Here is a 23,245-nt window from a genome sequence, read left to right on the forward strand (position 1 = left end):
GTTAAGAATATACGGAGGAACGAGCAACTTTGCTAGTCATATACCCTATTGCCCATCCTTAATACCCCTCTTTCCTCATCATCCTCTCAAGGAAATATATGGCCCTTGTGAGGTAGTGGTGGGGGAAGAGATCGGACAGGCGCGCGGGTTGACTCGTCGATGGCTCTGATAAATAGCCATTTGCTAGGTAGCAATGTCACGCCCAGTTGGCACATTTTGATTTGTTGAAATCCCACGAAGTATCCACGAATCGTATTCGCGTGAGACGATGTCTTAAGACGTGAACACTCATATAAACATGTAAGAAGCGGATAGACGGGTAGTTCGGAGGACGATTACTCAGTGTAATGGTTTCGTTGCGGAGATAACTGCTGCGTACATCATGGCGCTTACACTACATGCCTAGCTAAGTGCGCTAACATCGATGGACCTGTGTAGACACCTAGACATAATGCCTCAAATTTTCTGGATGATACCTTTGGACTTTGGGGTATGTGGCGGCGCTTCCCTAACATCCTAATATCTCATTTTTGGTCCGACACTCTCTCAACTTTTATCTTCGTCCACAGCGAGTTAGTTCCAATAAGCAAACGCCTTGAACCAAGCCTCCGAGCTTCTTCAACTACTCTTTCTTATTCCCCTTCTTCTTTGCTTCGAGTTGGTCTGACTGATCTTCGTTCATAGCTACGATCACGTATCCAACTAAGACCACATTTGCCATAATAGCCGCTAGACCACCGGCATACGTAGAATTTCCTGGTTCAGATGTTAGCGACGTTAAAACATGCGAGTCGATTTGGGATACGACTAAGAGACAGGTAGTAGGGCGTCTGTTTATACCTCTAAAAACAGTGTTCACCGTCAAGAAGTAGGAGCCAATTGGCATCACTACCATGGCAAGGGTGAAAGCTAGAAGCTTGAGAATGACATCCCTGGTGATGATGTTAGATTAGGTCAAATCCAAAATCGTTCACTTCGACAGAGAGATATGAATGGATATGAGAAGATGAGCAATTGTAGAGAACTAGGGAGGGTGGTAGTTCAGGCTTTGGAGCTGTACAACTTACATGGGAACAGCCGGCGCGGTGCTACTCGACTGTTGGCCGGCAGAACCAACATTGTCATCGTCATCTTTGTCGAGGATGGTCTTCTCGGTAGATATGATACGACGAGTTGCCATTATGGCTTTTATTGTTTTCTTTGAGGCTGCCTAGGAAATTGATAAAGATTGACAATGCTTGGACCCGATGGCTTGTATTACGGTTTGTGCTAAGGTTCGATGAGGCTCAAAGAATCAATGAACAGGAGTGGAGAGGGTGGATCTGTGTACCCATATACACCAAGTACATTCGTACTTTAAATTCAATTGGACGTTATATTTAATGTGTTAGCAAGGCGAGTTGTATCTTTAAGAAACGGTTTCGTCAATTGCGCAGGGAAGATGATTGGGATAGCTATTCATAAAGGAAGCTCTTCTAACACGATCTACCACCAGAGTATGTGCATTGCCTGCCTTGTCTAGGAGAAATTATGTATTTTATGCAAGTACATGGTATGTATCTTTCCGAGTTCCAGCACTTGTGTCTTCAGTTAATTTTGGCTTGAGGAACCCACGTAAGAAATTCGCCGTGGATATTTTCTGGAGCTTAACCAGATATTCCCAAATATCTTCCATTCTTTCCTCAATTCTGTCCAGTTCAATATTTAGCTTACTACATGCAGATATTATTTTTATACCGGTAATTCGGCTCGTCAAAGTACTTAGGTACTTAGTTTGGTCAATTAAACGTTTCCCCACGTCAGCTGATAGCGCGCTCAGGGAGCGCCCCATATACCCCACTTTTCCCGCGTTGAGGCGCGTTCCAACCCTTGCGCCCCTGCCGTCAACCTCGAAAAAAAAGGGAAAAAAGAATTTAGCACGTAACCTGCTATCCTCTACACATCTTTCACCAACTTATTCGACCGACAGCCTTCACTGTTTCGCTCTAGCCGAAAAGACCTACTCGATTGTCTTTTCTCTAGATACCTTTCCCTCTCGAAGTCACTCTTTGCTTTTTGAATGTAGCCATCGGGATCAAATTTTACGTACGATAACGAATCCTCTCCCTTTCTGGGTATCAAGTTGAAGCTGTCAAGCTGTCCCTTGAGATTCTTGACCTTTATTATCTATCATCTTCAACCCGGCTTTTAATCAGTAATTCCTTAATAATGGGACGGACCACTTCGCCGTTCCCAGGTAGAGGCTCTACCTCAATTCCCGGCACTCCGGGGTTGAGTCGTAATAACCAACCCAATGGTCAAACACAGACCTCTAAGGCTGCGTATATCGAGATAGAGGATGATGAAGTCGATGAGCTTGTGGATGGCAGTGTTCCATGTTCTTCTCCCTACTTTACCCAACCGACGCAAGTAGTTAACAGAGCAACTCAGCCTACCCAAATCGTGAACCGGACTACACTAAGAGAGCCATCTTCGCCTCTGGTGCCGGGCACACCAAGCACGGCCGTTGAAGTTCCTGCTTCATCGCCATTCCAGCCGAAGAGCCAGGCGAAGCCTTCGCCCGTCGTGGATAAGAAGCTTGGTGTAGCTAGTAGAGTCGGGTCACTAATGGCTCCGGCGGGTACTGCGTTTAGACCACCTACGATGCAGAGAGCGTCACACGTAGCTAAAAGCTCTAGTGGCAGGAAAGGCTACTTAGAAATCTCCGACGATGAACTGTCGGAAGACTATAGGAAGCATGACAGTTCCGATGATGACGCGCCTGTCAGGGGAGACATACGGCCTTCTTCTTTTGTAAAGAAGGAGAACAGCTTGCTCTCATTGTCAAATTCCGGAGCTAAATACATGGAGAAGATGGATATCTCCCTTAAAGATATCCGTGATGTTAGGTTGCGCCACTTGACCAGCCAAGTCTACAAAATTGTCCAGAAAGCCGTACCTAGAATTACGGTCCGAGCTTGCAAGGAGGCGTTGCAGAAGGATGTCAGTTGGCAGGTTTCCAAAGCTGTCGACTTACTTACGGGAAGGCCTACCAAAACTCTATCGTTGTCAAGTACATCAGGTGCCGGCACTAACGGCACGACTGATGGTGCTAAAATATCTACAGCCGTCGCGAGTAGAAAAGCTGCCCCTCCACCAAATACGATGCACACTTTCTTGAAAAAAAATCCACCCACTTCGACTTCAAGTAACCCATCTTCTCAAACTTCGCAACAATCTTCTCGTACACAAAATTCTTCAAACTCTTCAAACTCCTCCAATCTTTCTAATTCAATTCATTCAACAATTAGTAAAGATAGTCTACCTCGTCGACGGCTGGTGCAAGGTAGAAAAAAATCAGCAACACCATCCGCAGTATTTTCTGCACCCTCATCCCCCACATCATCCTTAACAAGTCTTACAGAATCAAGAGACCCATCCCCCTCAATTGGCTCCACAATGGGTCATATAGACACCAACACTCAGCTCGATCCCGAGCCTGATGAAGTCCCTCGTCCTCGCCGACGGCTCGTACGCGGTCGTCGTGAACCATCACCTCCCCTAGTCACCATCTTGTCTGACTCTGAACAAGACTCACCACCCCCTAGCAAGAAGAGAAGGCTTTTATCCTGCAAAGACATTAAATCCACTTCCAAGCCAGTTGAGTCTAAGAAGCGCAAAGCGAAGGAACAACTCGAACGTGAAGTCGAGCCTGAGCCCCAACCTGAACCCCAACCTGAACCCCAACCTGAACCCGAGTCCGTATCCGACCAGGACAATGAAGACGGTTACCAAGACGCCGACTTCGCAGAACCAAGCGTGCAAGAGGCCAATGTTCTTGATTACTTGAATACCTGTACAACTGAGACGCTTAGTAACATGATCGGATCCGGACCGAATGCTAGGGCTATGGTGGCGGCGCGACCTTTCAAAACAATCGCAGATGCTCGAAATGTCTCACGACTAGACAAGGGCAAGTCAAAGAAGAAGAGTAGGACAGTCGCAATTGGTGAAGACATTGTTGAGAAGTTAACCTCTTGGATGGAAGCTTGTGAAGCTGCCACCGCTGTGATCAATGAATGCGACAAGAGAGGCGCGGACATCAACTTATCCATGTCCAAGTGGTCCCTCGACAAGAATGGACTACCTCGCACCGATTCGGAGGATCTCGAGGACCTTCCTATCAAGAGCAAGCCGGATCTGATGAGCGATTCTATTAAGCTCAAGTCGTACCAGCTCTTAGGATTGAACTGGATGGAATTATTACGTTCCAAAGGTTACAGCGGAATACTGGCAGACGACATGGGTCTCGGTAAGACCTGTCAAGTGATTGCTTTTATCGCCCACTTGGTCAACATGGAGCAGAAGGAGGGCGCTAGAGTCCCTTGGCCGAATCTGATCGTGGTGCCTCCCAGCACTTACGAAAACTGGATCTCGGAATTTGAGAAGTTCGCTCCGGAGGTTCAACTCATCACTTACTCAGGCAAGAGTCGACGGGATATTCTCCCACGAGACGCTCGAAACTTCCACGTTATTCTTACTACGTATCCCCAGATCGAACGTCAGGAAGAGGACTTAAAATTCCTCCGCAAGGCTAATCTCTACGTAAGTAGACCACCCCCTTTCATTCTTCCCTCTCCTCTTTCCTGTAAGATTTACTAAACAATATTTAGGCTGCCATTTTCGACGAGGGCCACAAATTGAAGAATTCCATAACGCAAATTTACAAACAGGTGTTGCAAATACCCAGCGAGTGGCGACTCATCCTTAGCGGCACACCCGTGCAGAATAACTTGGGGGAGCTCTTGACGGTTCTACGACTCCTAGAGCCTACCTTGTTCGAAGGGGCGTCTTTCGAGACCCTAAATACCATCTTCGAAACCAAGGTCGCTAGCAAAGATGTTCTGAACTTTGCAGCATTGGCGTCTGAGCGTGTCGATCGCGCGCGTGCCGTCATGGCCCCTTTCATCCTTCGACGACACAAGGAAGACGTCATCGACCTTCCTAAGAAGATAGAACGGCTCGAGCTCGTAGGGATGCACGATACCCAGAAGAATATCTACGATTCCATCAAGGGTAAATATCTCCTACCGAACGGCGTCAAGTCTAAGGGGTCACACCCTTGGATGCAGCTTCGAAAAGCCGCAATTCATCACCAACTATTCCGACACCATTTTACCGATCGCAAGGTCGAGAAGATGGTAGACATCCTATGGAAGAAGTGTTCGGAAGATGAATTAGGTGTTCAGACCAAGGAGCCTCGTCATAAGGCCCGTCTCCTGGAGGAATTGATGGACAAGTCTGATTTCCAGCTCCATCTTTGGTGTAAGGATTTTGAGCAGTACATTGGTCATTTAGATATTCCGGACCGCTCTTGGGAAGACAGCCCGAAGGTCCAGAAGCTTCTTGAATTGGTACGTGGCTACATGAAGACAGGTGATCGTGTCCTGGTCTTCAGCCGTTTTGAGATGGTGATAGACATCCTTCGGGAGACCTTACACCATGCCGGTATTAAATATTGTTGTCTGACGGGTGCCACGGACACGGCCGCCCGATTCCCCGAGTGTCAGGAATTTACCAACAACCTCGACATTCCTGTCTTCTTGTTGACCACCGGAGCTGGTGGTACTGGTCTCAACTTGACCGCCGCCAACAAGATTATCCTCTTCGACCAGTCCGACAACCCACAAGACGACGTACAGGCGTCGAACCGAGCGCACAGGATCGGACAGACCCGAGACGTCGAAGTGATCCGGCTGATCACGGAGAAGACAGTCGAACGACTGATCTACAATTCGTGCGTGAAGAAGCTGGTCTTAGCCGCCCGCGTCGAGCGAGAATTTGGCGTGCCGGACGAGGACGAGGAGTCCGTCGAGGAGCAGTGCAAGAAGCTTATGCTTTTGGGCGAGGACGACCTAGTTGAGGAGCTTCCTGCGAGCCAGCAAGTCTAATCCGTGCTGCGCGCCGGACGTATATCGAGCGGCAGATTACCCTTCGTGGGCCCTCCGCCAAGACGTATACGGGACTATATTGATACGATACTTGTACCTTGATACCTCACATCGACACTCCTGCTTGCACTTTCGTCTGGTATCTACCCATGTATACCACTTTTATAAGCCCATACTTCTCTCTTGAACCGCCCTCCAACTTTTGATCCGACACATATCGGCACCAATTATATACATGCTTGTTCGAGCCATGTACTTCCCGTCTCAACGAAGAGACCCATCGACTTTCTCATCACAGAACCGAACGAACCGAATGCCATCTCAGCATATACCCACCCGACTTTCAACGTTTTCTGTTTCCAGTCCTTGCAATTCTACTAGACAAACTGCTGAGCAATCATCAGCAAACGCATCAGCATAGGTGAAAACGGGGGCGCATAGCATGGATCAGTCCCTTATTCGGAAGAAAAAAGGGGGACATATTTGGCATTGACATGGCATGGCATTGGGCACTGGCAGGCATTTGCATTTTCTCACAGCGAGCTTTTAAATTCATTAGCTACCTAATTGATTATATTGCATCACAGCCATTTCAGTGTCTAACGTGAAGGTGACTTGACTTAATATGACTCTAACGTGATAAGTGATTTGAATCGAAGTTCGTGAATTTTGGTAGAATGTTCATACCCACCCTCCTTTCCTGGGTACCGTCCGGCGTAGGTAGCTTCTTCGGCATACACCACATCCTACAAGAGACAGGTACCTATATCGACGAATTCCTCGCCAAAATATTTTTATAACCCGAACCCGGCGCGTTTTTACGCTAAACCCTCCAGCAGAGCGTTAACGAACTCGCTTAACATTCCTCACCCTCATCTAAGTTTACCATCTCTACCCACCCACCTACCTAGATAACCTCAAACCTCAAACCTAAACCGTCCCCAGACCGTCCCGCCACGATCTCTTAACCTTACCTATTCTATATAAAGACCAACATCCCATCCCATCATTCCCCTTTCCCCCCTTCCTCCCTCTCCCTCTCCTTCTCCCTCTCCAACCTCCTACGAACCCTACTCTCCTCCTTCGCCCGCTCCCACTCCTCGCGGCTACCGTACCGTCCGAAACCAGTCTGCCACCTCTTTCCCCAGAGCAACTCCTTCTCAGCGAGCGCCAGCGTCAACTTCTCCGGCGCCGTGAACCCCAGGAGCCCCGTCATCCCGACGTGGTCGATCTGCGCGCCCCGCAGGTCCGGCGGCACGAACCTGTCCGCGCTCCACGGCGGGCCGTGGCCCAGCGCCACCGACATCGCCACGTCGAACCCGGCCCGCATCGACGGCAGCACCCCGATCCCCGTGTAGCTGTGTCCGGCGACGGAGAGCCGGCCCTTGAACGTGCGCATGAGGTCCTTGTGCGCGTCGGCCATGCGCTGCTTGTGGCCCACGGTGTACTGCGGCAGGCAGTCGCGGCACAGCCTCGCAGAAGTAAAAACCGGCTCCGACGGGTCGATGTTGAGGTGGCGGAACACGGCTTCCTTGGCCATGGCCTCGGCCATCTCCTCGGTCGGCAGGTGCTTCCAGCCGTCCCAGTAGTGGCCGCCCATCATGACCGTCAGCTTGGTACCCGGGATGGGGTCCGGAGCGAGCTGCGCGTCCGAGTCGAAGAGCACGCCGAGCAGGCACTCGTCGTTGTTCGGCGTCGACGACGGGATCAGGTACCCGAACCCGTGGTTGTTGGCCAGTATGTAAGGGTTCGGGAACCACATGTTGACGACCATGATGGTGACTGCCTGGGTTTCTTCCAGCGAAGGAAGGCAGCCTGCGGGCTGGACGAGCGAGGCCAGGTGCTTCGAGAAGAGGGTGCTGATCACCTGGTTGAACTGCTTCGGGGGATTTTGCTTAGTTTTTACCTAGGTAACGATGGGTGATATTAGCACGCAACAACCAAAACCGCTCTCATAGAGGGGACACGAGTCCATACCGAGACTTTGCCATCTTCGTAGGCTAAAGACGTGACAAAATGACCAGGTTTAATAGTAACGTTCTTATGTGCTTTCAAGTCTTTGACTAAGCTATTCACAAGGGTGAGGAGGCCGTCGTCGTACGCTATGAGATCGAAATCTCTCGCTTTATCAAGAAAGCCCATGGTCCTGCCCCGACCACTATGCGCCATATCACAGAATAAAATTATATCTTTGGTCTCCACCCATTTTCGAGTCTCTTCCCGGTCTGTAGGACCCTTGCTCCCTCGCCACATGTGATCGAAGATAGAGTGCTTTGCGCTTAGCTTGTATACATCACCGCCATAGATACCGTGGATCACGGCGGACATTATGTTTTTGGTGACTCGGTCATCTCCGAAGACCCTGTCGAAATAGTCTCCGATAGATTCGTCTTGGGCCAACGCCCGGTAATCAGTGTTACCCTCATGCCCGTTTCGAGTGACAGCTAATCTTATACCGGACATCAGCGCTCCGTCCCATATTGGTTCTCGCAGGTAGCTTTCAACAGTTGCGAAAAGGTTGCTCAGGCTGACTTCTGGTATCGGAAGCCTAACCAGGTGGTCTGGGTAGTATATATAGCGAGATGACCTGCGGTTTTGCTCAATGAAGTAAAGACCCATATCCAGGTTTCCGACCTACGACGACGAAAATCCCTATCAGCAAAACCTCGGCGTCATGGACCTGGCGAAGCTAGGGGATATAATATATATACGCACCACATCGTATAGGACCAAGTCGTCGAACTTTAGAGACTTATTATAAGGCCTAAGCATTCGCGGACCGCGCTGGAATAGGATCTCATCATCCTTCCCGCTGCCAACACGTAGTTTTTCCCCATGTATCCAGCCGCCTAGTCTTTTAGAGCCTTCGTATAGCGTGATGTGTGCGTTCTTGGCGTGGCGAGCCAGGTAATGGGCAGCAGTAAGCCCTGTGATGCCGCCGCCGAGGACAGCGATTTCCCGCTGGGAATTCTGCGCCCTGGTTGTCGCGAACGTCCTCGTCTGAGCTTGAGGAAGCTTCTCGGTTCGTGTGCGGGTGAATTGGCGATCTCGAACCGCGAAGGAGCTCAGTCGCCGCGAGGAGGGTAATTTCGCGATTCTGGTGCGAACGCCATGTCGCGCATTGCCGTATGCAGACCTTATAGAACCGATAAAGACATGTTGGAAAGGCATTTCACGGGTAACAGGACCAGCCGTAGCGGTGGAGGTTGCATATTGCTAAATTACAGAAATTCTATGGAGGAATTTGTGAAGTGGCGTTCTGAAGCGATGTTATTGACCTCCTCAAGTACCAACGTACAGAAACATATGTGACTATACATATTAGGTAAATAATGGGGCAGTGAATATGGCGCATAACTGCATAGGTACATGTAGTCCGTAGATAGCTCACTGCATAAAAGTCAGCACACTATGATATCCATGATGGCCACATTTATCCAGTAGCAAAGGTATACGTATACCTCCTATTGCCAAATACAGTCACTGCACGCGTTATTCAAGTCGATACCTTCATTTGGCAAATCACAAAAAAATGCATCGGGTATATTGTCGCTCAAGTCCCTTGAGAAATCCCTTGAGTTTCCTTTTCCTATCACCGACCTAACGCCTGCAGCAATACCAAGTCTAGAATTGTGAGCCCTTCACAACCCCTTATTCCGTTCCGTAGGAACCGCTGATCCATCCTCGCCCTTTGTGTCATCAGTACACCATCGTAAACTCCATTCATTCCTTGCTTATCGAGAAATCCTTCAAGCAGCACCTTCCTCCATCGCCGTTGCCTCTTGCGCCGCACCCGTCTCTCCGCCTGGCACGATAAGCTCCTCCAAACCGTCCCCATCTACGAACTTGCGTTCGCTGACATGACCTCCAGCACCACCCGCTGTCCACACCTTGTCCTGGAATGTTCCGCGTTGACCCTCCTCATGTTTGTAAGGGCAGAATCGGTTCGTGCAAGGTGAGTACTTGCACATCGTCTGAAGATGTGTAAACTTGCAGCCTTCCACGGCACAATCTCCTCCATTTCGGCAAGGAGGCATGTCGGGATGCTTGAATGGACAGTTCATATTGGCACAATTAGGGAAGAACTTGCACTCTTGTTCGTTCTGGTGTGCTCGCTTGGTCGCCGGGGACGGATGACGGCCGACGCACTTGCGGTTTTTACATGCTGCGCCGTATGTGCATACGTCCGAGATGTCGACTGTAGTATTAGGTGGTGCCGCCGGAGATTGGTGAGCAAACTTGCACTCTCTGTTAGTGCAGGACAAGTTGTACTTGCAAACCGTCGTTTCAGGATTGGGCGGGTCGCGTTTGGCTTGAGCCATGTCAATATCCTCATCACCTGTAGCCCCGTTAGAGCTAGCCGAATCAACCTGATGCGGCCGGTGTCCATTAGCATGGCCTCCCCGTCTACCTCCTCGCGGGCTTTGCACCCGATCGAAGAGAGACCTTCCATGGGGTCGGCCACCCGCATTCTGGTTTTGTTGGTTCAATTGTTGCTGCATTTGCTGCATCATCTGATTCTGTTGCTGGATCATCTGGAACAGCTGATCTTGAGCGCCAGGCATCATCCAGCTCATGTCATTCATGCCATTCATTGCGGGAGGAGGTCCATGCATCTGAGGAGACATATTTCCAACGGCTTGGTTAAGGTGCGCAGCAAATCCGGCAGCACGATTGTTAGGCATGCGAGTATTTCCGCGCCCGAAACCGCCTCTCGGTCCAGTAGGTGGTGTTCGATGAGTGTTGATACGTTCATTGCCGTTGGCTCGGACACGATGTAAGACGTTATCATGGCTACGGTCCATAGCTTTGGTCATTTGACCGAGCATCCTCTTTTCTCGGCCGCCTCGCGCAGCGCCATTCCTCATAGATCTAGGTCCTGTGGGACTAGTTGGTGTTAGCTTGGTTCAGAAAAAGCAAGACAACTCATCAGCGATTACTTACGCATTTAGCTCGGGGCCATCGACTGACATAGTCATATCGGCATCCTGGTCTGCAGAAGGCATGGCGTTCTGCGTAGCATCTCCATTGGCATTTCCCAATTGCCCCGAACCTCCGTTCAGTTGAGCGTTTAAGGTCTCGATCTCGTCAAAGAGCCACTTCGCAAAGTCTCGAGCACCGGGATCATCGGGACCAAGGCTTAGAAGATCTCCAGCTAATTCGGCGGCGATCTGATCTTGTGTCTTCTTATTGACCAGCATCAAGATGATATATTCGGATAACGCGCCATCATCAGCGCCGCCCGATGCCCATCCTACTTCGACCAGCTTTGGCTGGATGGCCATGTTAAGCGCGTCCGCCAACGGCGTGTTCATGACTACCTCGACAGCCATGATGAATTAGAATGGATCGCGACGTAGGTCGTAGAGCTCTGGGTTAATGCAAGAAATGTTGGACAAAGGTTATCAAGGTAGGATAGGGCGAATGCGATGTGCGCGTCGTCAATTTTTAACCGCGATGGCGATGGCGGTGGCAAAACACGACAGTGGGGCACAATAGGGCCTCAGACGTTTTGCAATTTTTTGCAGATGATCGGAAATCAACAGCGGTCGTGATTGTCAAGAAGAAATTCAGATCGAGAGGTATTTGACGAGTTGGGGTGCTGATTTCGGGTTAAAGAATGACGTTGTTGAAGTTGAGAAGATCTAGAGGAGACCGGAATCTGGGAGAGTAATTCCCATTGTTAGGATGGGAAACACCGCCACAAATTTGATTAGGCGGGTACTACCAAACAAAGCCACTGTGCCACTAAAGACTACTTAGTAATCGTAGTAGCTAGTAGCCACTGCATAGGTCGTTGGTCCGTGCTTAGATTTAGCTTAGTAGGGGTTTGCTTAATAATGGATTTTAGTTCATTGAAATTCGAATCATCAACTTCATCAGTCATAACCAAGCAACCAAAATTGGAGTGACAATAGAGCTTTCATGAATAGTAGCGTAATGACTCTTGCTAGTTGCTTCTAGGAAGTCTCAGAACACTTAGGAACCACTCTAGGTACTGTTCATCAACTTTGAACATTCGTCAAATTAAATGACGGGAATTATCCACGTACGGGTAACATCAGCTATGAGTATAGGGCAAAATTGAATTGAAACAGCCATTAAGGAGCAGAACTAGGCTGAGTTCAAGCTGAGTTACATCCATGGAAGAGGATTTTGTCAGATATCCTTCGACTTCTCTCGTTCTCTTTTGGGAGAATGGCTGGTACCGGTCTATTACGTTCTGTACCTAACAACTCACAATCGACAAATGGCTCTTCAGTGGCATCGAATCCGTGTAACATCTCTTGTTCGTTCATGCTAAAGTTCAAGGGCAAAATTCTACCCTCTTTCGTACCCTATTACTTCATATAGTGTAAGCAGCTTTCTCTATTGTTATTTGCAAGGTCATGGAATCGAGATGAAGGCCGGCTAAGGCCAGCGTAACGATACGTCCAAGCTTCACATTCATCAAAAGTCTAAAACGCTTCATGTCAAGTCACGAACTTAAAGAGAACATGCGGCGGGCTGCTCGACCTCCCTCGCTCAAAGTTAAACCCTCCCACTAAATCTTTAAAATCCCCCTTAAACCCCCCTAACAATTCCCCGACGTGCTCCTCGTTCTTTCACACACGCACACATTTGACAAAAGTGCTATTCATTATCAATGCTATTAACCTTGCGAACTCCTTAATTGCGCTCCCTTTTGCCTCCGTTGCTCTAGAACATAGTAATCTACTAATATTCCCGTCGAAATTGAACACAGTCGCCATGGCCCCTTTTTGGCACCGCCAGATATTCGTTTTCGTGGAGCACCAAGGGTGTTGTAATTTAAACGACGCGGAGACGAGGTTCGACTCTCTTCCACAATGTGACCGTAATCATCATTTTTACGATCAACGTTACGCCCAATCACCAACAGTTGAGCCCCTTTCCGAGGACATGGTGCGGCTGGTGCGATCTCAACTGGCTACTCTGTTTTATGAACGTATGGCAAACGGATTCCTATTCACCTTGCAGTTCAGATGGGAATGGAGTGATGATAACATCCAATATCGTATACGGACTTTCAAACAGGTTCGTTTGCGTCCTAGAATGTTTGCCCCCCTTTCCCCCCTTGTTCGGGAACACCTATTGGAATACGCCGACGTCCACGTCGCTTTTTATTTCGATTGGTTTCTCCACACCTTCGTACATGATAATATTGGGTTTTCGCCTCGACGGCTGGGCCGGTACATCTGGAGAAAATGGTTCCACTGGCATGGCGGCCGCCCGCCCTTTTTGGGCTACCAGAAATTTGCTAAGCCCATCAATTTAACGGGTAGTAAGCCCAGGGATATGCAGAACCTAAGGGAGTTCCATCGCAGCCTTTGTGATGCCGTTGAGATCGGCCTTAGTCAACAGGAGCTCCCAAAGGCAACCCCATGGACGCATCGTTCCAGTCGGACGCGGTTGCAGCCTGCGAATCCAAACCCGTCACAGCTTACGAATCTAAGAACTTATCAAGACAGAGGCCGGGAAATGGCACATTTATTTCGAGCAATCATCATGGTCGTGGATGGTCAAGTGATGCGATACAAAGAGCCTGAAATATATCGCGTCGTATCAACGCTTCCGGAGGTTGATGTACTTGCGCATACGGAGAGATATCGAGATTGGCTCGCTTTCCAGCACTCGGTGCTATTGTTTAGGACAGGAGACGATGCACATTTGAGTTCTCCCGTTAGCTTCCAATCTTTATACGACTCGGGGAAAGCATTGCCAGTAAACAGACCAGATTACGACGACGACGGGTTAAATGTGATACGAGTCCAAATCGATACGGCGCTCGAGTTCGTTTTCGACCTAATCCAACGGGAACGAGAAGCGGTGCCATCTGTCGGTTTAGCAGCCGAGAAAGAAAATAGACAGCATTCGGAAGTCTGCGAGAAGTGGGTTGATGGTGTTATGGAACATGCCGGAAGAGTTGGTATCGACACGAACGGCTTTACGTGGGAAGCCGTTAGACGAGCTAAGGCCGCGCTGAACGGGGAGGCGTTCGATGCGTTCCAAGTCGATCCTCCATGGAACCATCTCGGTGCGACTTCTCTACCACTTGGCTGGGTTGATCCGCCCAATGAATTCTGAGGCGACATCACTGTATTGCCCTAGGCCATGCGATTTCTGTGATATGATATAACAGAGTTCTGTCGGCTGTCGGCGGGACGGTGTTCCCAAAATTTTTGCTCTTACGATTTACAGCTTTTGGTCGATCGCTCTGAAGACTAATTCTCAGTTAGTATCATATTTTCACTTTTATTAAAGTTCTCGGACACTGACCGTATCCTTTTCAAGCTTTGGAATATAAGATGCACGGTATCACTCCTTTATGACCGCATATGCGTTCCTGAACCTAGCATTCTCAGGTCACGGCTGTTTTGATTCCGTAACCATTGAGTCCCGGGCAGCGCCACGCGGAGGCGTCAGGATCCGACTTCGCTGCCTACCCTGGAAGATCATAACGGCTAACCAATGAAGGTTATCGTATCGGCACTTCCAGGGGATATCCACGTGCATGGACCGGGTCAACCTCGCCTCCTCAGCTAACCTCCGGAGAAGCGCCTTGGAGAACTCAGGTCAACTCGGATTTCGTCTTCGAAGCTCCCCACACAAGATGGATCATCACTTCCTTAATTTTCATCAATGACACCAACCGGTCTCAGGCGCTTCCTCAGTGGACTGCTGATGGACAGTCAAACTTTGGCTACGGGCCTGAGATCACAGTCGGAACCGTCTTGCTCTACCCTGAAAATAGGGCCCCCAGAGAGCTCTTCCGGCCATGCGTGGTTTGTCAGTATTAGAATCGAATGGGCGGGAAGGAGGGTTTTATTGGAGCGGATTGTTGGGGGAGAGGATGGTAGGACGGTGGGATTTCGTTCTGTCCAGAAAGAAGGAAGTACATGTGGAAAGTTGGTCTCCATGCTCGCGATTTTACTTTCTTTCCGAGAAACGTTACTGGGCCTAGTAGACAGATTCTCTCGATGGTGCGTCTACCGACCTCTTCTCGATGGTCGGCCAGCATTCGAGCAACCATCTGTCCTAATTGACTACCTATAAGGGATTCAAAGCCCGCCTCGTGCTTAGTATATTCTCGTCGTATCTTGTGATTGTCCAAACGGACTACCCGGTCAGTGAGGGACCTGGTAACTGCCTCCTAGGCCATAATCTTGGTATCCGTATTCATCACTGTATCGAACCAAACTACACGGAGCTTTGAAGGGGGTAAGCCTCTGCTAACCGCATCTTGTACGTAGGACTGCCACAGCAGCTCGGACATCGGCAGACGTTGACTACGTGGGTTATGGTCATACTCTCGGCGGAGCTCGCAAACATATAAAAGGCCACTATGGGCGTTATTCCTTGAAAGGACAACGTAATCAGCTTTCTGCAGCGGCGAGTGTATCTCAGAAAAGTTGAAGTCGTTTGTGTCTATCTCTAATTCTCGGAGTGTTTTGCGCGAGCAGTCGGACAGGTGATTATGGTCGAATTTCTTGCTGGTTACAAGCTAAAACTGATGCATCTCGGGGAAAACCACATCAGGTGTATCGGAATGCAAACTAGCTAGGAACATGAGGCCTTTGCCGCGGGCTGCATGGTAGGTCTCGGCACTCATACCAGCGGGGACAGATAATATTAGGAGAGGTATAGAATGTTGTATTGGAGAGGTTCACTATAAAATTAAAAGCTCGAAACCTGCTCTTATATACCCCACTCAGTGTGATTCGCACCTTCCTAGCAAGTAGACTTCATCTGGGATGGTCCGCATCAGTTGCCGCCATCTTAACACAACTGGGAAGCAACAAGCGCAATCCGAACAACAAAGCAATTGAGATGGGCAAGACAATGACTCGAGAGACAATTACACATACTCGCTGGATACTATGTTCACGAAGCCACACGGTCCATAGTTATAAATCAATAACAGTGGTTTCTGCTTTCCTTGCCATCCATGAGAGAAGACAGAAGTGTCTACTCGTACCCGATACTGAAAAGGAAAGTGTCACCCTGCATGATGCAGATAAAACCCACATTAGAGAGCCACAACCTTTTGAGGAACTCAAATTCTGTACGATACGTCATTTTAGGGTTACTCGCTTCGAAACATTGGTGTTATGTCTGATCTTGTCATGTAAATAGGGGCTCCGGAATGAACCGAAGGATCTTGTCAACATCTAGTGAGATAGTAGGTAGGACTTAATAGACAGATCAATCAATTCCTGGAGTAGTCGTAAGGTCCTTATATATATAAACAGAAAGCCACTGCGCCTACGCCGTAAGGTAGCCAGCACTGATACCCCTGACAGATCTCCTTGGTTAAAGGTGTAGTAAGTTGTGTTGTGAGCATTTCGGGAAAACGTCAGGACTGCTTCATGCGGTTGAATGACATTACCTATCAATACGGGCTACCTTCATAAAAGGGATTTCTAATTACCCAACATTACCAATACCTTGCCATTCCTTTCCAAGTTACGAAAACTCCAAGGCAAGATAGTGGCATGAGCCCCAGCTCATTATATTTATCGGCGGCCTGATACTGTTATATACCCTTCCCTGTCAAGTGACGATGTCGATGACTAGAAAGGTGGTCATAGCTGGCCCGAAAGGTCTCGAGTTGATGATCAGGGATAAGATGTTTGGGCTCGCTATCATGAAAATAACAATGAACAAATATGTCGGGATGGACCGTTGGAATGCTATTCAGGCCATAGTGGTTTGTGCGGAAACAAAAGCTAAATAGATTTAGCCCTGGCTAACGAAGGGACCTTATTTATCTATAATTTTGTCCATTACGACCATTGTTAACGCAACTAGATGTCGGGAGCTCTCGGAATCTAGAAGATTACTGTTCGATCCCAATGGCAGAATTCCTCGAGCAGTGGAGGAAAAACTCCGAATATTATCGGAATCGAAATTGAAATGGGGCGCCACGCCTTTATCAAACCATTTGGCTGATACTGTGGACGACTTCCGCCGAGGAACGGTCATGCATCTCGGGCTTGAGGATGAATTGTCCAACATAATGAGTCTTGGGGAGGGGGATCGTACGTGTAATCCGAAATGTGTGATTGGAATGAAGTCCTATAAAATTAATGTACCTAGGTATTTTACGGGTCCTGGTGTGTAGATGGCGTGGTAGTACGGCGTTATCGGGCCCGGACGAAGCAGATCCGGATCAACGATCCCGACCCGGACTAGCGCCCCCACTCGTCCGGGTTACTCCTTTACAAGCACGTGTACTTCATCGGGATAGCGGGGAAACTGCAAGTGTAGCCTCCTCAAAGGCTCAAATGTTATCAGCGATGCCGGATCGCGCACGATACCTAGGTAATGATGCGGGGAATGCGGGGAATGCCGTATGCATTTGGTCATCAGTCTTGGTAATAGTCAATAGCCTAGGCATAGATACTTAGGTACAGTTTAGTTGATAAAAAAACTTAGATGCAGGTATATAACGCTCTCCAAACATGTTGCGCTCCTTTGTGAGAGCAACTCGCTCAAGTTGGACACTTAACCACCTGCATCTATACCGCCACAACTCATCCCGCCTCCTATCTACAATGTCGGACTTAAAAGTTGACCTCACAGCCCCCAACGGCAAGAAATTCACCCTTCCTACGGGTCTATTCATCAATAATGAATTTGTCAAATCGAGCCAGAATCTGAAGATTACAAGCATCAACCCAACGTTAGTAGACCATCTCCTAAGACACAACCAGTTAACTAACTGCCAAAATGCTAGAAATGAACAAGAGATCTGCACAGTTGAAGCGGCGAGTCCCGAAGACATCGACCGTGCAGTGGCTGTTGCGAGAGCTGCGTTGAATCATGAGTCATGGAGAGATATCAGCGGAACTGAACGTGGCAAGATAATGTTCAAGTTCGCGGACTTGATAGAGCAGGAGATGGACATTCTAGCAACTATCGAGACATGGGATAACGGCAAACCATTAAGTTCTTCTATGGGAGACTTAGAAGGCGTCGTCGACACAATTAGGTATTACGCTGGCTATGCCGATAAGATTCACGGCGAAACCATTCCTACGACAAGTCAAAAATTTGTCTATACCTTGAAACAACCAGTCGGCGTCTGCGCTCAGATCATTCCAGTAAGTGAGCTCAATCATTGGCATCTCTCATGAATTATCAAGGTCTAGACTATGTGGGTGAGCACTGACACTAAGGCGCGTGTAGTGGAACTACCCTCTAGGTATGGCATCATGGAAGTTAGGTCCTGCACTCGCCTGTGGAAATACTATCGTCCTAAAACCTGCCGAGCAAACACCATTATCTATTCTGTATCTGGCGAAACTTATCGCCAAGGCCGGCTTCCCTCCGGGAGTTGTCAATATCACCAACGGGTACGGCCGAGATGCCGGCCAGACACTGGCTAGCCACCTCGGCGTGGATAAGATCGCTTTCACCGGATCAACTGGTACAGGAAAACAGATCATGAAAACTGCTAGCATCAACATGAAGAACATCACACTTGAGACCGGAGGGAAATCTCCATTAATAGTCTTCGAGGATGCTGATATCGAGCAAGCAGCAAAGTGGGCTCATGGCGGAATTATGAGCAACATGGGACAGATCTGCACCGCAACTTCGCGACTACTCGTCCAAGAAACCGTATACGAAAAGTTCGTGAACGTGTTCCGGGAGGTGGTCAAAACGACTAGCAAAGTCGGCGATCCCTTCGCGGAAGATACTTTCCAGGGCCCCCAAGTGACGAAATCACAGTACGATAGGATCTTGGAGTTTGTGGAATCAGGCAAGTCAGAAGGCGCCACGCTGTCGGCTGGAGGTGTTCCTTGCCCGCTTAACGGGAAGGGCTATTTCATCGAGCCTACTATCTTCACCAACGTAAAGGATAACATGAAGATTTACCGAGAAGAGGTATTTGGGCCATTCGTCGTTATCGTGCCTTTCAAGACGGAGCAGGAAGCGATCGCGATGGCGAATGACACCACCTACGGGCTCGGCTCGGCCCTCCACACGAAGGATATCGAGCTCGCCCACCGTGTGGCTGCGCGCATTGAAGCGGGCATGGTCTGGATCAACTCGTCCAACGACTCCGACTTCCGTGTCCCCTTTGGAGGTGTGAAGCAGAGCGGTATCGGCCGAGAGCTAGGAGAGGCGGGTCTAGCGGCGTACACGCAAACGAAGGCTATCTATGTGAACCTGGGCCAGAAGATTTAAATTTTAAAAGTATTCGGTTCCGATATTGTACGATGGGTGTTACTATTTGCGCCTGGTGGCATGACGATCTTATCTCCTTGCTATTGATGTCACATACCTGCACATATATACGTTAGCAATAGAAGCATGATGGAAGGAATATGAAATCCCTCGAATATTAATTGTTATGTACCTGCCTATTCCTTACTATGTAGAAGCTGAAGGGATCATCATCCATCGCCAGATTCACATGTCTGACAGGCCTATGCTGTTTTGATTCGGCTCCTTCCCGAATATAGGCGGGCAGGGTATGATTGTAGGTCGTTAATTGGTTTTTGACAGAACACTACTGTCTCCTTTTGAAAACCCGGCAGATAACTGCAAGTCAGCAATGATAATTGCCTCAGCGCATGGCTGATATTGGAATTTTGGATTGTTACTACGCGGGTACATTCCTAGTTGGTGGCCAATTTTAACCTTTTTCCTTCTTGTCGCATCAATCTTACGACGCGCATTTCTACCACGCACTTGACTGCTTTGATGTTTCTGCCGGACTTGTTTGAGTTTATTAGTTTCTCTTCCCGTTAGTTGGATTTTTAAGTTCGCGGCACTTAAAACTACGACATTAATTCCCGAAGAGCGGCATTAGGTAACTTTAATACTTTAAACCCTATAAATATGGAATATACGAACTATTCGGTATCGTCGTACCTAGAGGGTAATCATCAAAGCGTTACACTAAGATAGATGAAATATGTGCATGACTAGAAATTTAAAATGTTACCTCGTACAAACCCACCTTAGGCTTTCCATTTCTGCAGTGGTTCCAAGTTGGTTGGCATGCGGCGAGACATCGTGTCATCGTGCTTGTCAACAAACGACCAATCGGCTTAGTCCAAATATGGTAAATCATGGGGTGAAGATCACTTCCCTATTCTCTTAAGTCGATCCCACGCTAGCAAAAGGGCTTCCCGTACACTATGCCCTGCTATGCTTGCCGTGCTTGTCCGTGCTTGCTATGCTCAGCACAAGCCCGGCAAGCCTGCAAGCCCAGAAATAGCAGAAATAACATGCTGGATGAACCATGAGCCATGAGATCCGCAAAAGGATCAACTGCCAGGGCCGCCTTAGGATTTTATTTTAATGAGCAACCCGAAAGCAGCATTGCCCCTGTCCTCATTCATACATCATCATTCATGGGGGCTAGAATTAGCCGAATGAGATTGATTGAGCATTCAGGCATTCATTCTCGATCCTTTAGATGAGAGAGGACCTGCATTAATTGACCGGCCAATCAAGTCCATCAATCCCATCAAGGCCCAGATCTCTTGTCTCTCTTTCGGGCTCGCAAGAAAAATCAAAAGCAAAACAAGGAAATAATAAGGCATGCCCCTCCGCTGCCCTACAGCTTAGATGCAACTACATTCGTTCAAATGATCTAGGTACTCGTCCAAGCGGCTGTCAGTGCTTATCGCTTTTATCACGAATCTGTCAACCCAGACGACGGCGTGGTTTAGGTACAAATAAAGTAACGTTGCGACGCGCTAGTAGGCGAGATAGAGAGGGAAGGAGATCAAGGAGACCCGGATCTTGGGGCAGCTTTGGTCTATTCTTGAGCCTCCCACCCGTCCAACCCGTCCAACCCTCCGGTACCTAGCTGCCTATTACGGGAGCAGCTGCGCCTCCATCTAGATAGGACGTCTTCCCAACTCCTAGCTCGCGTTGCCACGAGGTCACAATCCAAGCACTGCGGTTGGAGTTGTCGGAGACGAACAACCCACCTTGGCGCCGAATCAACCGGCTTATTGTTGCACTTCTAAGACGCGTGCACGCCGAGGGCACTAGAGAAGATCCTAATAAGAATTCGGCATCCCGCTCCCTAGACATTCATTAATAGAGGCGTCCTTCTCTTCGCCTTGCTTCTTGTTCCTCGTTCCTTGCTCCCTCCACCTTCGCGTTTCCCCACTCGACGCCACCATGCTGTCGAACGTCATTCTTTCGTTCTTCTTGCTTACCGCCACGTCGGTGCAGGCAATTTGGCCAATTCCCAAAACCGTCAGCACGGGCAACTCTACTCTGTGGATAGGCGAACATCTGTCGGTTACTTACAACGGAGACAATGTATGCTTGTTTTATTTTCTAAACATCCCCGTTCGACTATGCCTTGAATACTAACGTAGACGCGCCAGATCCCTTGGGCCCGGGATTATGTAGCTTCCAAGTTCACTAGTGAAGAGATTGTGAAGGGAGGTGTATCACGCGCGCTGAAGAACATTTTGGACAAGAACTTTGTTCCATGGAAGTTATATCCGCGACTGCAACTTGAGAAGACGGAGCCGCAACTCTGGAAGCCAAAGACTTACATCTCCTGCCTCGACATTATTCAGAATGGGACGGACACGTCGAAGACGTTCAAACCTCTTGCTGGTGATGTCGACGAGTCATACAGCCTGACCCTAGGAATTAACGGAAAGGCCAAGATCTCGGCCGTATCTTCCACCGGCGTTCTTCGGGGCTTGGAGACCTTCACACAGCTGTTCTTCGAGCACTCCCAAGGGCCGATTTATACGAACTTGGCACCTGTGCAAATCACCGATGCTCCCGAGTACGAACACCGAGGTCTCCTTCTCGATGTCTCGAGAAACTATCTCCCTCTCGAGGCCATCTATCGAACTATCGACACCCTTGCCTGGAACAAGATGAACCGGCTCCACATTCACGCCACGGACTCTCAATCTTGGCCTCTGGAGATCCCTTCTCTCCCAGAACTCCACCAAAAGGGCGCGTATGCTCGCGGAAAGACATACTCGCCCACGGCCGTAACTGCCATCCAGACGTACGCGATCCAGCGTGGTATCGAGGTTATTTTCGAGATCGATACTCCCGGACATTTTGGCGTCGTGGCTCTGTCGCATCCGGAACTAGTGACTGGCTGGGGTGCATCTCCGTGGTCGTCGTATTGCGCTGAGCCTCCTTGTGGTCAGATCAGACTTAATGAATCCAAGGTGGACCCTTTCCTTGACGAGCTGATGGATGATATCTTGCCCAGAGTTGCGCCTTACTCGGCCTACTTCCATACGGGTGGTGACGAGGTGAACTTCAATGAATACAACCTCGACCCTACTGTTGGCACAAACGACTCGGCAGTGGTCGTGCCGCTCCTACAGAGCTTCATTGACAAGCAGCACGCAAGAGTTCGCAAGGCCGGCCTAGTACCGATGGTTTGGGAAGAGATTCCCGCCAGCTACAACGTCACCGTCGGGGACGATGTTGTAATCCAATCATGGCTTGGAGATGAAGCTATTGACAAGCTCACCGCCCAAGGCCATAAGGTCATTTCCAGCAACTACAATTACTGGGTGAGCTACTCTAAGCTTTAAACTTCTCATTTTAACAAAATATTCAACTAACATGGTTTCTGCAGTATCTCGACTGTGGTCGTGGACAGTGGCTTAACTTTGCCGAGGGCGCAACGTTCGAGGAGAACTACCCATTCCTTGATTGGTGTTCGCCGTACAAGAACTGGCGACTGATCTACTCGTATGACCCTCGCGAGGGTCTGTCGGATGAGCAGGCGGAGCTTGTGATAGGCGGCGAGGTCGGTGCGTGGGCCGAGACGATCGACGAGATTAACTTAGACACCATCTTATGGCCGCGTGGCAGTGCGGCAGGCGAGGTGCTATGGTCTGGAAGGTTCGACGCTGAGGGGCAGAACCGCACGCAGCTAGACGCGGCGCCACGCTTAGTCGAGTTCCGAGAACGCTTGGTGGCTCGAGGTATCAATGCGGAAGCCGTGCAGATGACGTACTGCACGCAAGGACAAGACCCGCACACGTGCGAGTTCTCATAAGGGAATTTCACTCTCCTGAGAGGAAAGTTAATGACGCTCATCGTCCTTCCCAGAAGACATATAGATTGCTGGGGTCATTTAAGGACACATGCAGGCTCTTGCCACCGCCTCATATTTGGCGATTTTCTTGTACATATATAGACATTTAGGGATATCAGAAAAGAAGGTAAAATATACGGAGGGCGAATGGATCTGGAAATTATCCAGGGCTAATAATACAGCGGCATTGCACCTCGGCTTGATGTTTTTGCTGGGTTGTTTCAACTTTGGA

At 49.1% G+C, this 23,245-nt stretch overlaps 7 protein-coding genes across 7 annotated transcripts; 4 read left to right on the top strand and 3 right to left on the bottom strand.

The window, feature by feature from the left end:
- Nucleotides 1-148: 148 nt before the first annotated feature.
- Nucleotides 149-1,681, bottom strand: F4807DRAFT_409012 (VMA21-like domain-containing protein). Its single transcript, XM_047996495.1, has 3 exons — nt 1,068-1,681; nt 841-932; nt 149-756 (listed from the first exon to the last, which is right to left on the bottom strand). The coding sequence occupies exons 1-3, from the start codon at nt 1,178-1,180 to the stop codon at nt 623-625; spliced, it is 339 nt and encodes a 112-aa protein (XP_047858294.1). The 5' UTR covers nt 1,181-1,681; the 3' UTR covers nt 149-622.
- A 210-nt stretch (nt 1,682-1,891) lies between these two features.
- On the top strand, nt 1,892-6,488 carry F4807DRAFT_409014 (SNF2 family N-terminal domain-containing protein). Its single transcript, XM_047996496.1, has 2 exons — nt 1,892-4,584; nt 4,653-6,488. The coding sequence occupies exons 1-2, from the start codon at nt 2,209-2,211 to the stop codon at nt 5,928-5,930; spliced, it is 3,654 nt and encodes a 1,217-aa protein (XP_047858295.1). The 5' UTR covers nt 1,892-2,208; the 3' UTR covers nt 5,931-6,488.
- Nucleotides 6,489-9,192, bottom strand: F4807DRAFT_409017 (Protoporphyrinogen oxidase). The gene is made up of 3 exons (XM_047996497.1): nt 8,646-9,192; nt 7,908-8,564; nt 6,489-7,836 (listed from the first exon to the last, which is right to left on the bottom strand). Exons 1-3 carry the CDS (start codon nt 9,099-9,101, stop codon nt 6,937-6,939), a joined length of 2,013 nt encoding a protein of 670 aa, XP_047858296.1. The 5' UTR covers nt 9,102-9,192; the 3' UTR covers nt 6,489-6,936.
- Nucleotides 9,193-11,722, bottom strand: F4807DRAFT_409019 (uncharacterized protein). The gene is made up of 2 exons (XM_047996498.1): nt 10,875-11,722; nt 9,193-10,817 (listed from the first exon to the last, which is right to left on the bottom strand). Exons 1-2 carry the CDS (start codon nt 11,261-11,263, stop codon nt 9,680-9,682), a joined length of 1,527 nt encoding a protein of 508 aa, XP_047858297.1. The 5' UTR covers nt 11,264-11,722; the 3' UTR covers nt 9,193-9,679.
- A 958-nt stretch (nt 11,723-12,680) lies between these two features.
- Nucleotides 12,681-14,036, top strand: F4807DRAFT_456326 (uncharacterized protein; the record flags this gene model as incomplete). The annotated part of the gene is made up of 1 exon (XM_048000864.1): nt 12,681-14,036. The coding sequence occupies one exon, from the start codon at nt 12,681-12,683 to the stop codon at nt 14,034-14,036; it is 1,356 nt and encodes a 451-aa protein (XP_047858298.1).
- A 3,238-nt stretch (nt 14,037-17,274) lies between these two features.
- Nucleotides 17,275-19,730, top strand: F4807DRAFT_409024 (aldehyde dehydrogenase). Its single transcript, XM_047996499.1, has 3 exons — nt 17,275-17,634; nt 17,689-18,055; nt 18,141-19,730. The coding sequence occupies exons 1-3, from the start codon at nt 17,414-17,416 to the stop codon at nt 19,143-19,145; spliced, it is 1,593 nt and encodes a 530-aa protein (XP_047858299.1). The 5' UTR covers nt 17,275-17,413; the 3' UTR covers nt 19,146-19,730.
- Nucleotides 19,731-20,745: 1,015 nt separating this feature from the next.
- On the top strand, nt 20,746-23,074 carry F4807DRAFT_199592 (glycoside hydrolase family 20 protein). The gene is made up of 3 exons (XM_047993796.1): nt 20,746-21,245; nt 21,314-22,483; nt 22,549-23,074. The coding sequence occupies exons 1-3, from the start codon at nt 21,102-21,104 to the stop codon at nt 22,972-22,974; spliced, it is 1,740 nt and encodes a 579-aa protein (XP_047858300.1). The 5' UTR covers nt 20,746-21,101; the 3' UTR covers nt 22,975-23,074.
- The last annotated feature ends 171 nt before the right edge of the window (nt 23,075-23,245 follow it).

This window comes from Annulohypoxylon truncatum (genome assembly GCF_022578515.1).
Source record: "Annulohypoxylon truncatum strain CBS 140777 unplaced genomic scaffold F4807scaffold_3, whole genome shotgun sequence".
Taxonomy (NCBI): Eukaryota; Fungi; Ascomycota; class Sordariomycetes; order Xylariales; family Hypoxylaceae; genus Annulohypoxylon; species Annulohypoxylon truncatum.

Excerpts from the sequence above, each read along its gene's own strand:
- F4807DRAFT_409012 (XM_047996495.1), bottom strand. The coding sequence starts at position 1,180 with ATGGCAACTCGTCGTATCATATCTACCGAGAAGACCATCCTCGACAAA. Across the intron at positions 933-1,067 it reads ACCGCGCCGGCTGTTCCCAT|GGATGTCATTCTCAAGCTTC; the intron begins GTAAGTTGTACA and ends CATCATCACCAG. Across the intron at positions 757-840 it reads GGTGAACACTGTTTTTAGAG|GAAATTCTACGTATGCCGGT; the intron begins GTATAAACAGAC and ends CATCTGAACCAG.
- F4807DRAFT_409014 (XM_047996496.1), top strand. The coding sequence starts at position 2,209 with ATGGGACGGACCACTTCGCCGTTCCCAGGTAGAGGCTCTACCTCAATT. Across the intron at positions 4,585-4,652 it reads TCCGCAAGGCTAATCTCTAC|GCTGCCATTTTCGACGAGGG; the intron begins GTAAGTAGACCA and ends AACAATATTTAG.
- F4807DRAFT_409017 (XM_047996497.1), bottom strand. The coding sequence starts at position 9,101 with ATGCCTTTCCAACATGTCTTTATCGGTTCTATAAGGTCTGCATACGGC. Across the intron at positions 8,565-8,645 it reads ACTTGGTCCTATACGATGTG|GTCGGAAACCTGGATATGGG; the intron begins GTGCGTATATAT and ends TCGTCGTCGTAG. Across the intron at positions 7,837-7,907 it reads ACGAAGATGGCAAAGTCTCG|GTAAAAACTAAGCAAAATCC; the intron begins GTATGGACTCGT and ends ATCGTTACCTAG.
- F4807DRAFT_409019 (XM_047996498.1), bottom strand. The coding sequence starts at position 11,263 with ATGGCTGTCGAGGTAGTCATGAACACGCCGTTGGCGGACGCGCTTAAC. Across the intron at positions 10,818-10,874 it reads GATGGCCCCGAGCTAAATGC|TCCCACAGGACCTAGATCTA; the intron begins GTAAGTAATCGC and ends AACACCAACTAG.
- F4807DRAFT_409024 (XM_047996499.1), top strand. The coding sequence starts at position 17,414 with ATGTTGCGCTCCTTTGTGAGAGCAACTCGCTCAAGTTGGACACTTAAC. Across the intron at positions 17,635-17,688 it reads ATTACAAGCATCAACCCAAC|AAATGAACAAGAGATCTGCA; the intron begins GTTAGTAGACCA and ends CCAAAATGCTAG. Across the intron at positions 18,056-18,140 it reads TCTGCGCTCAGATCATTCCA|TGGAACTACCCTCTAGGTAT; the intron begins GTAAGTGAGCTC and ends AGGCGCGTGTAG.
- F4807DRAFT_199592 (XM_047993796.1), top strand. The coding sequence starts at position 21,102 with ATGCTGTCGAACGTCATTCTTTCGTTCTTCTTGCTTACCGCCACGTCG. Across the intron at positions 21,246-21,313 it reads TTACTTACAACGGAGACAAT|ATCCCTTGGGCCCGGGATTA; the intron begins GTATGCTTGTTT and ends TAGACGCGCCAG. Across the intron at positions 22,484-22,548 it reads CCAGCAACTACAATTACTGG|TATCTCGACTGTGGTCGTGG; the intron begins GTGAGCTACTCT and ends TGGTTTCTGCAG.